This window comes from Myxine glutinosa, chromosome 13 (genome assembly GCF_964187855.1).
Source record: "Myxine glutinosa chromosome 13, kmMyxGlut1.1, whole genome shotgun sequence".
Lineage (NCBI taxonomy): Eukaryota > Metazoa > Chordata > Myxini > Myxiniformes > Myxinidae > Myxine > Myxine glutinosa.
The window spans coordinates 85,425,441-85,441,499 of record NC_136273.1 but is presented as its reverse complement, the minus strand read 5'-3'; the positions used below and the strand labels follow the sequence as shown (position 1 = coordinate 85,441,499).

At 42.5% G+C, this 16,059-nt stretch overlaps 2 protein-coding genes across 7 annotated transcripts in view; one reads left to right on the top strand and one right to left on the bottom strand.

The window, feature by feature from the left end:
- Nucleotides 1-9,762, top strand: part of LOC137439060 (uncharacterized) — a 38,896-nt gene extending 29,134 nt beyond the window's left edge. The window contains exons 8-16 of one of the 6 annotated variants that reach the window (XR_013621261.1): nucleotides 2,183-2,316; nucleotides 2,515-2,604; nucleotides 4,513-4,585; nucleotides 5,678-5,767; nucleotides 6,851-6,984; nucleotides 7,425-7,520; nucleotides 7,922-8,255; nucleotides 8,586-8,618; nucleotides 9,216-9,762. Coding sequence is in view for 1 of the 6 variants with exons in the window: in XM_078767720.1 (XP_078623846.1) it covers nucleotides 2,183-2,316; nucleotides 2,515-2,604; nucleotides 4,513-4,585; nucleotides 5,678-5,767; nucleotides 6,851-6,984; nucleotides 7,425-7,520; nucleotides 7,922-8,020 (716 nt within the window). In the remaining 5 variants the exon portion in view is untranslated. Of the gene's footprint in view, nucleotides 1-2,182; nucleotides 2,317-2,514; nucleotides 2,605-4,512; nucleotides 4,586-5,677; nucleotides 5,768-6,850; nucleotides 6,985-7,424; nucleotides 7,521-7,921 lie in introns of all 6 variants that reach the window. The other 5 variants (XR_013621260.1, XR_013621259.1, XR_013621258.1 and 2 more) reach the window with 5 other exon arrangements.
- The window catches only part of LOC137439064 (nucleoside diphosphate kinase B), a 148,346-nt gene that overhangs the window by 49,981 nt on the left and 82,306 nt on the right, over nucleotides 1-16,059 (bottom strand). The window lies entirely within an intron of this gene.

Here is a 16,059-nt window from a genome sequence, read left to right as displayed (position 1 = left end):
TCCGTGTTAGCATTATGTGTTTCCATACGAGGGGTGGAGCTATGCTAATTAGTTAGGGCATATGGATAAAATTCCCAGTGTGAAATTGCCCTTGTGATTTTTCCCTTCATTCTTATAAAGCACACTCTGGATAAAAACTCTGGATGAAGCACCTTCAAAGCATATGGATAAAATCATGAGGCTAGCCATGCGACCGGCCCATGATTAAAATAACATAATCGCGGACAGTACCCAGACACTCTGGCGCCACCCAGCCGAAACTTCTCGATGGGCGCCAAGTGTGGCCTTGAGGCCATGCCCCGATGGACGATTGTTTGGGACGATTCGACGGTGCTCGGTGATTGGAGCATGGGCGACGTCAGAGAGAACGTTCGAGACAGTCGGAGCAAAAAGGGAAAGCACCACCACCATCAAGCGTCTTTGGGCTTCCTGAAAAGCGCTATATAAAATAAATGCATTATTATTATTATTATTATTTTCGCTCTTTCTTGGTCCGGGCTCTGGGTACGAGCAGTCGCATTCTCTCTCTCTGTTCCGGATTACGTGAAAGGCAGACACAACTCTCGCTCTCTTGGTCCGGGCTCTGGGTACCAGCAGTCGCATTTGCTCTCTCTGTCCCTGGCTGGTTACAGGCGGTCGCATTCGCGCTCTCTCTGTTCCTGGCTGCATGGAAGGCGGACCCATTTTTCTCTCTCTCTCCCTGTGCCCTCGACGGAGGCGGCTGCACGTGGAGCGGTGCGTGCTAGTAAAGTGAGTGGTGGAGCCCGGTGGATCGCGACGATCGGAGGAGGCGAAGTATCGGCCAACGCACCACACCACAGTTTATCTTTATTTTATCATTCCCTGTGTTTGTATACCAGTCCATATGGAGGGTCCCTCATTTAGGAATTCGATTTTACCTTACCTTTCATTTTTGTTATCCTGGCATTTATTTTCATTAAACCATTATTTTTTGCATTTCATTTGTTGTATTGTTGATTTGCCTGTCTTGTACGTTTATTTGTTGTGGGGATCGGATAACTCCCCGTGTGCAGTAGGTCCGTGCAGGTAAGTACCTCTTTACCCTCCACCACCCACGCACGTGCAAAAGGTACCGCCATATTTGGGTATATGCCTCAGAGTTAAAGCTCGTTTGGTCATCTGTCACCCTGAGGTCTTCACTACAGGGTAGATGCGACAATATTTTACACGAGGTCAAGCCACAGAGTTTTTTCCAACTCCAACGCAGTTCTGCTCGACAACTGTGATTTGGCTTTATGCCAATGGTGCACAAACAATCATATGTCCTTTAGCTTCGCGTGACTGCCCCACCTGATGCAAAATCCCAGCATGCTTTACGACCATCGGTGCCACTGATTGGTCCAGAGATGACAATTATTCATTTTTACCCTGACAGAAGCAGAAAGACTTAAGATGAGTGTGAACTGTTCACCAGATGGAGGGAGTTCATTTTCCGTCTCTCATTCTCGGTGTGGACTCGTCATCCATAGAACAGCTGTCTCGTCACCTTAAACCAGTCTCTGATGGAACAAACACACTGTGACGGCCATTTTTGCTGCAGATCAGAAATAAGGAATATGGAAGTTAACCTGTGTATCAGCACACAGTGGCCTACACTTTTCAAACAACATCTATTAGTTTGAGCGAGTATAAGGTACCCCCGGATTAACGTCTCTCTGCGTCAGGTTTACAATGAGATCTAGAATGCATACCTCCACCAGACTGAAGGGTTTACGTTTTCTATCTCATTGATAGGTCAGATCTGTAGTAATGATCTGTAGATCTGTCGGTAATGTAGTATTGTAGTAGGAACCCTCCTCCATGTATCTCCTATTTCCCATACCCCAAACTCTGGCTCTACGGATCCCTATTCATTTGTTCCTTGGATTCCCTCACTAACTTCGTGACTGCAGTGAAAACATCCCTACTTCACATAAGCTCCTCCATCATATATAACATATTGAATGGTAGTGTACCGGCACAGTGTTTTGTGTGTTCATGTGTTAATATTCATTCTTAATACCATTTACTTCTATTCGTTCATGAACAGCGAAGATTCCCAAATTATCTGTTTTGCGCAAAACGTTCAGCATTGGACCATTTTAAAATTTAAATTCAGTTCAAGTTGAATTCTCGTTTACTTCTCCCCATCTGCTCATCTTTCTCCACCCGTCTATGGCAGATGTCACAGCTACCAGGAGCGGGTTCAGCATAAAGGCGAATACCGTGCAGGAAGCCACCCTCACCTGGAACAGCACAGAACCACCGGGAGAACTGGTCCTTTGCTTTGCAGACACGACATATGCACACATACAGGTGATCAAAACAAATGCACCTGCAATTGAGCAAAACGTTCACCGACTGAATGACAATACAAAGAAAGCTTTGCAAATGCTACCATTGATATAACTCAAGGTGTGCCCAAAAACCAGATTCGTCCATGTACATCCTGTTCGGGAGTCCAAGAGGCATGTGCACTCAGGTGAACCTTGTTACTTCACCGGTGGTTTTCAGGTGCAGGTCGGTGGTCAGGAGATGATGGAGATGGATCAGAATGATGGAGTTTGGGCCTGCAAGGAGCTTCCAAGACCATGGGACGAGAGTGTGAGGAGCATGAGCTTGAAATCAAATAATCTTAATGTGTACACCGATACAAGCAGCACCTGAGTTAGTTAAGAAGATAAGTTTGTTTAATGACTAGAACTGTATCAACAGTTACAGTGCCTTCAGAAAGTATTCACACCCCTTGACTTTTTCACATCTTGTTGTGTTACAACCTGAATTTAAGATGGATTAAATTTAGATGTTTTGTCACTTATCTACCTATAATACCACATATTGTCAAAGTGGAATTTAAAAAAAAGTTTTTACAAAACAATTAAAAATGATAAACAGAAATATCGAATTTGTATAAGTATTCAACCCCCTGGGGCAATACTTCGTAGAGGCTGCTTTGGCAGCGATTACAGCTTCGAGTCTTGGGTATGTCTGTATCAGCTTTGCACATCTGGATTTGGAGAGTTTCTCCCATTCTTCCTTGCAGATTTGTTCAAGCTCTGTCAAGTTGGATGGGGAGAGTCGGTGAACAACAATCTTCAAGTCTTTCCACAGATTCTCAATGGGATTCAGGTCTGGTCTTAGGCTGGGCCACTCAAGGACTTTCACGGACTTGTTCTGAAGCCATTCCAGTGTTGCTTCGGCTGTATGCTTGGGGTCATTGTCCTGTTGGAACGTAAATCTTCGCCGCAGTCTCTCGGAACTTTTTGCACTCTGAAGCAGGTTATCCTCAAGGATTTACCTGTATTTGGCTCCATTAGTTTTTCCCTCTATCCTTACAAGTCTCCCAGTCCCTGCCACTGAAAAGCATCCCCATAGCATGATGCTGCCACCTGCATGCTTCCCAGTAGGGATGGTGTTAGATGGGTGATGATCTGTGCTCGATTTCCTTCAGACGCAACACTTTGTATTCAAATCAAAGAGTTAAATTTTCATCTCATCAAACCACAGAATATTTTGCCTCATGCTCTCTGAGTCTTTCACGTGCCTTTTTGCAAACTCCGGGTGTGCTGTCATGTGCCTTTTTCTCAAGAGTGGCTCCTGTCTGGCCACTCTCCCATAAAGCCTGGATTTGTGAGGTGCTGCAGAGACTGTTGTCCTTCCTGCAGGTTCTCCAATCTCAACCAAGGAACTCTCTAGTTCTGACAGAGTGGTCATTGGGTTATTGGTCACCTCCCTGATCAAGGCCCTTCTTGCCCGGTTGCTCAGGTTGGTCGGATGGCCAGCTCTAGGAAGAGTCTGGGTGGTTCCACATTCTTTCCATTTCCCAATGATGGAGCTCACTTGGCTCCTGGAAAATTTCAACACTCTAGAAATTGTTTTATATTCTTCCCCAGATCTATACCTCCTCCCAATTATATCTCGGAGTTCTAAGGGCAGTTTCTTGGACTTCATGGTAGAGTTTCTGCTCTAACATACATTGTCAAGTTTGGGACCTCATCGAGAAAGGTGTGTTTCTTTCTAAATCATGTCCATTCAATTGAATTGGCCACAGGTGAATTCCAATCAAGTTGTAGAGACATCTCAAGGATGATCAAAGGAAATTGGATGCACCTGAGCTCAATTTGTAGTCATAGCAAAGGGGTTGAATACTTATTGATTCAAGACATTTCATATTTTAATTATTTTGTAAAAAATATAATAATAATAAAAATTGTAAAAAAAAAATTCCACTTTTAAATTATGGGGTATTATGTGTAGATCAGTGACAAAACAAAATCTCTATTTAATCCATTTTCAATTCAGGCTGTAACACAACAAAATGTGAAAAAGTCAAGTGGTGTAAATACTTTCTGAAGTCGCATGAAACTGTAGTGGAAAAAACGGATTTGTAAAGAAAGAAAAGGCTCACGAATAACTGGCAAAATTCAAGTTTAAGGAATATAAAACTCTCCTTGCACTGCTTGGTCGTTGTAAGTACTTTGTGACATCTTTGCCTCTTCATTGTTATTGCAGCTTCAACTGAAGCTCGTGTTCCATAATCTCACCTTGAACATGACGAAAAAGGATCCATCGCCCAGCAGCAGAGGTAAATGAGCAGCCCTTCCGTCATCAGGAACCCTGGTACTGGTACCGCCACTGGACAAGAATGATCCTGGGGGGTCATCTATTTATTACGTACACATGGCAGCAGAGGGAGGATGGGGAACAGGAGTTAAATTGAGAAGTTTAAATTGAGAAAAGGAATAGAAGAGAGAAGGACAAGCTTTAGCAGATAAGGGAGGAGGAGGGAGAAGAGGCAAAGAAGTTTGGGAGGGGGAAGTGTAATTTTCTTCACCTGTACATGCACCTGTACATGCTTCACCTGTACCGTCTTCTACCGAATCCTCTCTGGCCTTGCCCCCCCAGCTCTCTCTGGGCTCTGTCCCGCAAATACGTATTCCTACAAGTCGCACAAGATCTGCCTGGAACCCTCTTATGGTCAAACTGCCAAAGTCTAGGCTCTCTGCTCACCTTCACTCCTTCATTCCTCTTTTCTCCCGCCTCTGGAACAAACTCCCTCACTCTCTTCAATCCCACTCCACCCTCCAGGTCTTTAAAACAGCTGTTCACCACCATCTCTTATCTCCCCCCATCCAAAACCTTGATCTTTTCTACCCCCGCTAATTCCACCCCAATTCCACTTTTTTGAAATACCAACTTCTGTCCTGGAAGTCCTTGGTGTCCTTGTGTTTTATACTTCTTCCTCCCCCCTTCCCACGCCTCCTCCCCCCGGGCCCTCTCCCTCCCACACTTCTCCCTGCTCTCAAATGTTGTGTTTGTGTGCTTCCCCTTCTCTCCCCATCTTGTTTTCCGCTCCCTCTTTTTGTATATTTTGTTTGTCTGGTTGATTTGTTTGTGAAGTAAATGTTAGCTCTTTCACGAGCCTCGATTCAGTATACAAAAAAATAAATAAATAAATAAATAGGTAGACCAGTTTTATTAAATGCTGAAGCCACATCATTGGACCTCCTTTCGTGGTGTTGGGTGAGTGCACCCTATAAATACCCTTCAGAGAGCAACACCCAGCACAGCGCACAGTCAGATTTGGACTCAACCAGGAACTTTACGATCAGCCATCAACAGGCTATAATATGAGTGTTAACACAAGCATATGGACGTTCTGTGTGTGAATCACCAGATATGATGACTGAAGCATTCAAGATAACCTACACAGATGCTTTGAAGATGAACTTCTCTGGCTGGGAGTTGTTGTACCCATCCCAAATATGTAAGTACTGCAAGCTAGATCATGGTAGAAAACGGGTATAATGGCAATCCTGGTTCTTTGCAGGCAAAACTTTACATCACAGAAGAGTATATATATTGCCCTGAAAGTTGTCGTTGTACATTTGGAAAATGTTTGTATGTTGCACCCTCGGGGAATGGTCAGTAATGACCTGAGTTGTACTGAGGAGGCAACGACAAACCACGTAGTGTAGTTTCTAGTCATGATCAGACCGCTTCAGCAGCACAATCTTCTGGCAAAGAGGATAATACATTGTGGATAGGATTATAGTTATTCTATCATATCAGCTCTGATTGTGACCCAATGTATGGATTCAGATTTAAACCCCATTATTAGCCCCCGTTGGACAGATAAATGAATGATGGCTTACATATGCACGTCATTATCTTTCGAGATCAGATCCAAGATGGCCGACTGGCGGCCATTTTGTTACTTAAACGTGTCCCCAACCATTTCTCGGACATGCAAGGTCAGATTTTGTTCAAACTTGGCGCAAGCACAGTACATGATGGCATACACATACGCCTCACTTTATTTTGTGATCTCATCAAAGATGGCTGACTGGGAGACTGGCGGCCATTTTAGTTGTAAAAAAAACCCCGATGTGGAACACGTCCCCAACCATTTATCGGACATGCATTTACCGATCTGGTTCAAACTTTTCACGCAGATAATGAATGACGGCTTACATATGCACGTCATTGCTTTTCGAGATTAGATCCAAGATGGCCGACTGGCGGCCATTTTGTTACTTAAACGTGTCCCCAACCATTTCTCGGACATGCATGGTCCGATTTTGTTCAAACTTGGCACAAAGACAATACATGTTTTTACATGCACTACATGACAATACATGCACACAGACAACATAAGCAGAAGATTTTGTTTTGTAATCCGACCAAAGATGGCCGACTGACGGCCTTTAACTCCGTACGGCAAAATTATTAAAACCACGGGGACTATGACATTTTATGTCTTTTTCTTCTTGCTCGTCGTGACACAAGTGTAGTAAAATAATGATGTGATATGTCAGTTTGGAAACATAACCTTTGTTTGTTTTTACAGTCCTCAAAAAAATGCGTCGAGGCCTAAAAATGACTGCTGCTTCTCCACAACATGTCAAACTGCGTCGAAATGATCTACACAGCAAGGATTGTGTGTCATGGTGTTATACATCTCATAAAGAAGTCATTATAAAGGTTTGTGTCGAGGATAAAGTGCCATCTTGGTGAGCAAAGCATGAGTTTTACTTGCTTACATAATTCCATGTGGCACAAACTACTCAACCTATGCACTAGAAAAGGTGCTCGTGCCAATACCAGAATGATCTTGTGGCCCACAACGAACATGCAATGCCTGACCCATCCCAACCCTATCCGCTACCTCTTAAAACCCCCAAACCACCCCATTTCCCTAAGGCCAGCCCTCTACCTCGACCCAGACCACCGTAACCACCTCTCCTCCTTGGAGAGGTGTATTATGAACTGGGCGCAGTCTGCAAGTCCCTGTTGACAAACATTGGACCAACGAGCCTTGTTCGTAGACTATGTTTTATTGGTCAGCGGTGCCTGCGGCTATGCCACATAGTCTGACCACCATCAAAACACCAAATATTTACGTCTGGGAATGAATGTTTCAGGTCCTGGAAGAAGGTGAGCTGCTGAAGACTATCACCTTATTCAAAACGAGGATGCCCACATGCCGCATATTGCATGTTAGTGCACATGGTGGAGAGGTAGGACACCTTGATGTTGTCTGTCCTTCTGCATTCTACTTCTCATACTTGACGAGCCTCATGATTACCTCATTTCAGAGACAGAAATAAAAATGGACAAAGAGAATGTTTTAATATATAGATTAAGAATGTCAGTAATATGAAACCAATGTCACAACTCACAAACAATCACCTTCTAAGGGTTTGCCCAGCTCTGAGCTTGTCTTTTGGGTTTACTTTCCCTTCAAGGCCGACACAGCCTCCAGCAAACACAGTTCACAAAGAAAGTTAAAATTAGAACAAAAACGCAAATGTAAACAGTAATTTCAAACTTTAGATCATCAGTAAATGTGATGGAACAGCATCAAAGGTATCACCTGTGATGAGACTGTTTTTTCTGTGCCCTGATTTCTCCTCTCCAGCTGGTATTGTGGATGGCCTTCCAAGAGGTAACCATCACAGGTATAACTCTGATTAAGAACCAGATGGCGGAGAGCGATTGTCGCATTTACACCTCATAACTGCCTCGCATCTCAATCTTTTCGTCATATTCACATTCGTCCTGCAACATCTCATCATATATCTTACAATTGCCGAACTCGTTTCAGGTTTGCTATTATATGTACCTATGAACACATTCACTCAGTGTCATCCCAACCTTATCTATTCATCACATCCACTTTATTTGGAACAACCTTTTCCTATTTCTTTTACAACTGGGACATACACTATTGCTTTCAGGGTACAGTGGAGGTGGTGATACACCATTGATTTAAGGGTACAGAGGAGGTGATACACCATTGATTTAAGGGTACAGTGGAGGTGATACACCATTGATTTAAGGGTACAGAGGAGGTGATACACCATTGATTTAAGGGTACAGTGGAGGTGATACACCATTGCTTTCAGGGTACAGAGGAGGTGATACACCATTGATTTAAGGGTACAGAGGAGGTGATACACCATTGATTTAAGGGTACAGTGGAGGTGATACACCATTGCTTTCATGGTACAGAGGAGGTGATACACCATTGATTGAAGGGTACAGTGGAGGTGATACACCATTGATTTAATGGTACAGAGGAGGTGATACACCATTGCTTTCAGGGTACAGTGGAGGTGATACACCATTGATTTAAGGGTACAGTGAAGGTGATACACCATTGATTTAAGGGTACAGAGGAGGTGATACACCATTGATTTAAGGGTACAGAGGAGGTGATACACCATTGCTTTCAGGGTACAGAGGAGGTGATACACCATTGCTTTCAGGGTACAGAGGAGGTGGTGATGCACCATTGCTTTCAGGGTACAGTGGAGGTGATACACCATTGATTTAAGGGTACAGTGGAGGTGATACACCATTGCTTTCGGGGTACAGTGGAGGTGATACACCATTGATTTAAGGGTACAGTGGAGGTGATACACCATTGCTTTCAGGGTACAGTGGAGGTGATACACCATTGATTTAAGGGTACAGTGGAGGTGATACACCATTGATTTAAGGGTACAGAGGAGGTAATACACCATTGCTTTCAGGGTACAGTGGAGGTGATACACCATTGATTTAAGGGTACAGTGAAGGTGATACACCATTGATTTAAGGGTACAGAGGAGGTGATACACCATTGATTTAAGGGTACAGAGGAGGTGATACACCATTGCTTTCAGGGTACAGAGGAGGTGATACACCATTGCTTTCAGGGTACAGAGGAGGTGGTGATACACCATTGATTTAAGGGTACAGAGGAGGTGATACACCATTGATTTCAGGGTACAGTGGAGGTGATACACCATTGATTTAAGGGTACAGAGGAGGTGATACACCATTGATTTAAGGGTACAGAGGAGGTGGTGATACACCATTGCTTTCAGGGTACAGAGGAGGTGATACACCATTGATTTAAGGGTATAAACAAAGCAGTATATGGTATGAAGTGTGTAGACGAGGCGGTATATGGTTTTAAGGGTGTAGATGACGTAGTGTCCGATTGCTTCCAGGGTGTGGACGAGGTGGTGGACGATTTATTTCAGGGTGTAGACGAGGTGGTGGACGATTGATATAAAAGTGTGCATGCTTGACTTTTTCACTTCACATTAAACACAAAATCTGTGAAATATTCTTTCAGTGAAATACTTCATGGAAACACTTTCTTTTCCTGTTTTCCTCACTTGACAGAAGTTTACTCTTGATGAATTCTGCTTTGTTGTAAAATGTCATTTTTGAATGTCTTCTGGAATAAAATAAAAACTTAAAACACTATCTTCTATAATAATAAAAGACAGTGTGTGTGAGTGTGTATATCTCCATAACTCCAAAACCATGAAACTTAGTGGCCCCAAACTTTGCATGCATACTTCTTGACCTCCAAGGGAGTGAAATGAATGAGACTGGGTGTTTGAATGAATGAAACCTTTTTGAAGACGATTAACGGAGTGCTCATAACAAAAACCAAAGTAAGCCTTAACAAAATGGTGGTCCGCCATCGTGGTCAGTCCTCTGTGACATGGCTGGGTTTTTAAGCCGCCATTTTGTTTTGGCCTGTTGAAACGTGCTTTGGCTTGGGAAAACTCTATCTACTCTCACGGACTAATTAAAGCATTTAATCAAAATCGGGATTGGGATTTGAGGATCAGTCCCTGTAGACATAACTACACTTAGTTATAAGTATTGAAATCTGGAGTGAAATCTGAAAAAATTAACAACATTAGCGATTTTTATAACTAAGTGTATTTATGGAAGCAAGTCTGTTCTCCTTCTTCTGCACTGCCATCTTAATTCACACCTCCACCGGATAGGATGTTTTTCAAGTTGTAAAATGCTTCAACCTTATTCCCATTTGTCATAATTTAAATATTGTGATTGCAAACAAACAGAATACAGAGAATCAACATGAACAGAGCATTAGTGCTTATTCCTCTTCTTCTTCAAAGCATGATTGCCAAAACATCAACATAAAAAAACAACATACATCTTATTATTCTCTGCATTTTTGAGGTCTACTTCAAACACCACCCAGATCTTCTTCAAACTCAATGAGAAACTTTTTATTCAAACTCGGAAAACATTACGGAGAAATGTTCTACTTCTAATAATACTTCTTCTTCAAACTCGCACCCTACCTGCATGCTTTCGGGCCCGCAGTGTCGTGCATGTCTCAGGTGGTTCCTCACCTGCTAAAAATGTTGTGCTATTTTATTTTCCCCCTTTTTGTGCCATCTGCTTTCACAATACAACCCATCACTTCCACATAAATACATACATATAAAAACTAGAGCAATGCGACTGCGTCGCCAATATGCCTCCACGTAATCCCTGCCCGTGAAAACGGGTACCGTAGATGCCCTCGCTGACTGTCCGAAAAATAAACAGCTGATTTAAATCCCTTCAGCTGTTCTCAAACATCACATTTTTTAACAAGACATGACAGGTTTCACATTGATCGGTGAAGAGGTTTCGGAGAAGAGGATTTAAAAAATATTGGCTTTCAAGTTAATATGGCTGCCAAACCATATGACATTTGACATTAAAAAAGTACACTCTGCATATGTTCTTGGGGATCACGTTTGTGTTGATTGGATAAGGTTCATTTTTCTATCCAAGATGGCTGACATGTGATGTGCAACTTCGTCATTTTCAAACTATATGCAGCAATGGTGTTAGATGACATTTGCAAAGTTTCACATCGATAGCGTAAACGGTTTTTGAGATATAATTTATTTAATATTTTCCTTCAATCCAGTATGGCTGCCACACCATGTGACCGATGATGTTTTCGTGATCATCTTTTAATCGCCATGCCGAGTCGATGACACATGTAAAGTTTTGAGTCGATCACTTCGGTGGTTTGGTAGATGTTTTCTTAAGGTTTTAGGTTAAATCCAATATGGATGCCAAACAATGTGACCTATGATGTCATAAATTTAATATTTCAATACAAATGTTTCATAGATGTTTCCACTGCAAACAAAATAAATACATCTGTGGATACCAAAATATATTTTAATTTCAACAATGTTCTGGAAGAAATGGTGCATTATTTGAGAAAAGTGCAAGGGTGCCAATATTTTTGGCCACGACAGTATATATATATATATATATATATATATATATACATATTGTTACGGAACCCGACGTCGGCCTCTGTTCCCCTTAGAGGGGGGATTAATCCCCTCTTCTATAACTGACCGACGTGGTCCCTGACGCTGCCCAGCGACCTCCGGAAAGGCCGGTGCACAGCCCCGTTCGTACCGCGGACAGATGTTAATTGCCGAGCGGTTTTAGCAACCGTGGCACGAACTATTAACAGATACTAGACCCGATCCTTGAACGTTGGCCAAATCGTGCCACAGGTTTTCAATGGGGAAAAGACAAAGACGACGGATGTGAAGAAGAGGAAGACGAAGGCAAAAGGTTGGAAATACGACTATTATTTATTACTACTATTTACACAATGAAAGAAACCAAGGAAGGAGGAAAGATAATAAAATAATGCAAGAAGAGGGACGGACCAGAAGGACACAGTGCAAATTAACTTAACTATGGCAGTCTTACTTACAACCCCAGGACAACACAGAAGACGGACGAACAATCAGACTTACACGGGGGATGATGATAGGGATGAATCGCTGGAAGGAGAGGAAGGTTCAGGTGGGATGGTAGGACGACCGGGCCGGGAGCGAGCAGCCGCCGGCTCTCCGCCCTCTGGTCCACACCGCCGGGATGCTCCCAGCAACGCGTTAGAGCCCATTGCGGCAAGGCTGGTTGGCAACAGCGTCTCCCTCACTCGTACTCCCGCAGGTTGCACGTCTCTCTTCACAAGGCTTGCTGTCTCTCTCTCTTCACAAGGCTTGCTGTCTCTCTCTTCACAAGGCTTGCTGTCTCTTTCTTCACAAGGCTTGCTGTCTCTTCCTCTCACTTATGGCTTGCTGTCTCTTTGCCGGATCTCCCGTCTCGCAACTCTCAGGACTCCCGCAAAGGCTTCCGCGCGCGCTTATATAACGCCTCGGGCGATCAAGCCGCCGGCCTACAGGACACGCCCATCGGTGAGTTCGCCTCGGCCGTGATTGGTCGCGAGGGCTCACCGATCCCGCCCTTAGAGGAGGCGTTGGCAAGGCCACGCCTTGTTCCCGGCGCTGGGCCGACTCCTCCCACCTTCTGCTCCGGGATGACCTCGTGGCTAATGGAGTCTTGCAGCGAAAAACCACAACCCCACAGCAGCAGCAGAATGCAGCAAACCGCCCAATGCAGTTGGCAATTGACGAAAGGGGAATGTGAAGGGAATCTACCTTATTTGAATTTGGTGCAATGGAGTGTTAATTAATGGAAGACACAGCCTTAATCTAATACACATAATAAGGAGATAACTACTGAACAAGGAGGAAATCTATGATTTGCTACGTGTGGTATATGGAATAACTACGGGAACGACCTTTGACCTTTATACACAACAAATGGAGGAAGGAGGGTGATATCTTACAACAACAATAAAAAAAACACAATTCTCAAATCCATAACAATATATATACATATACATATATATATATATATATATATATATATATATATATATATATATATATATATATACATATATTATTATATACACATATATACATACATATATATATATATATACATATATTATTATATACACATATATACATACATATATATATATATATATATATATATATATACACATATATACATATATATATACACATATATACATACATATATATATACACAAACATATATACATACAGTATATACATACAGTATGTACATACATACACATATGTACAAACATATATATATATATATATATATATATATACACAAAGAATTAAGTTAAGCACCCCCCCCCCGTTTTTTTACAACCTCGCACATTACAAGTTTGTTGTCGTCAAAACAGTGTAATATACCCATGATATTGCTATATTTTCTGGAGAAGTGATATTATGGTCACATAAAAACATAACAATCATGCCGTTTTCAATATTTTATTCTGAATAATTTAAGGTGAAATTTTTTGGGAATTTTAGGCATATTTTCACCTCAATTTAAGTATGGAGCTATAGGTCCATCACGGACAGTGTGGATGACGTTTATGTTTTCTAACGTACAGTCATTGTTCTGAGAAGACCTCTAGCGATCTTTGCGTCAATAACGTGTGTAGGACCCACGTGATCGGATCACTGACTCAACCAATCACTTTTTTTCACTTTGATCACTCAATTTCATCAATGGATAATTGCTAATGTCATACCAATCATTATTTGATCTCACATACCTTAGAATATATGCCAATGTATACATATACACAAAGAATATATATTAGGGGGTGCTTACCTTAATTCGTTGTGTAGGGGTGCTTAACTTAATTCTTGTGTATATATATATATATATATATATATATATATATATATATATATATATATATATATATATATATACAGACTTGGCATTTAATATGGATTATTTTTTTTTTCTTGACTTGGGTTTACTTTCTTAACCCAGTATATAAATCTGGTGAGTTTCTTTTACACTTTGGTGATTTATTTGTTAAAAGAACCATGTCACTGATTGTCTGTCACAACAAGAAGTCAACAACAGGATTATATCACAGGTGGAGTGGTAAAATGTATGGACAGGTGCATTTGATGATTGGCTTCACAGTCGGTATACAAGGGTTGTTGCGTTCTGTATTAGTGGAAAACAACTGCTGCACATCTCCAAAAGTTATTGCCGCTTCATCTGGAGATGGTCCGTCAACTCGACAATGCTGTTTGTCATGGAGTGGTGGCTTTACGAAATTGCGGCATGAAACAGCGTGCTATTGCTCAGCAATATGGCATCAGTCAAGGTCAGGTGTCAAAGATCCTGAAACGAAATGTTCAGAGGGGTGTCCCTACTCCAATACCGAGGCAAGGACGTCCCCGCAGAACCACAAGGAGGGATGATCGCCAGCTGCACCGGTTAGTCCGCAATGGCCTTACCAAGTCAGCTAATCGGCTTGGGGCTTAGTGGCAGCAACTGAAAAATGTGCCTGTATCCAGAAGGCTATTCAACCAACGACTGGTTCAAGCAGGCTATCGTGCCAGGCGTCCCCTGAGAAAGCCACGCCTGACCAGACAACACCGCCAGCGCCGATTGCAGTGGGCCAGAGAGCACCGTCAATGGCAGCCAGGATACTGGAATCACGTGATCTTCAGTGACGAGTCTAGATTTCTGGTCTATCGTCAAGATGGCCGCATCCGAGTGCGCAGACAAGTGCATGAAGCCTACAACAAAGACTGTATAGTGCTAAGAGTCCAAGCTGGAGGTGGTGGGGTGACCGTTTGGGCTGTTTTTCATGCAGGGGGCAAAACTGACCTGGTTGTTCTGAATGGAAACCTGAACCAGTCAAGTACAGGGCCATTCTGGAAGAAACATTGCTTCCATTTGCTCATGCAACCTTTCGAGGAAACTTTGTCTTCCAAGATGACAATGCACGGCCTCATCGTGCTCGCATGATCCAACACTTTCTTGCTGACCGTGGTGCAGAGCATATGGAGTGGCCTGCCATGTCCCCGGATATGAATCCGATAGAGAACTTGTGGGCAGAATTAACGCGTCAATTCGACCACTTGGACCAGCAGCCGACCTCTGTGCGTGAATTGCAGCAGGCTATTGTCACTGCATGGCAAGCGATTATTGTCCAAACCTTGGCAAATCTCGTGAACAGCATGCCTCAACGTATACGTGCTCTCCTGAATGCTCGTGGGGGTTACATGAAGTACTGAACTGTAATTTTACTTATCTGTAATTTTACCAGTCGTAATTTAACTTTGTTTTTGTTAAAAAAAATTTTGGCTAATGTGCAAAATAAGAGATACTTCTGGAACAGAAGTTCAACACAGTACTGTCCATGAATTGAGTTCGATATCAGTTTACATCACTTTGAAGGATCAATTTATTGTTTCGAAATGTCAAATGTGGTTTTTGTTTCTTTTAAAGGTCACATTAACAAAATCTAGAATAATTTCAACATAATTCCAATGAACTTTTGGTTCTAAGACATCTTGAAAAGTAAGTTCACCCCCAGAAAAAAAATATTCCATATTAAATGCCAAGTCTGTATATATATATATATATGTATTATCGTGTTCATAAGCCGGTTAACACTGCCCCTGAATGGACAAACCGAAAGAGGCTTCATCTCCAAGGTTTTGTTCAATAAAGAATACATTGGCGGTATATGCTCACGCGCACGGGATGAGGAGAATCACGAGGGCCTTATAGCTTTATAACCAGACGGGTTTATTCGCGAAACAAAACCAGAGAAAATGAATTAATAATAACTATATATAATGAGGTAAAATAAATCCGATAAAAACAAAGGCGCGTCATTCCAGTCACAGACAGGGAAGAGGGACAAAACCGGGTGACTTTTCTCTGGTGGCAGCAGGGGAGGGGGAAGATGGCATGGAGCGAGCGATGAGGTGATGGGTAGGACAATGAGGGGACAGCAGGCAGACAAAAACAGCAAGCAAGCAGAGGGTGAAGGTATTCAGG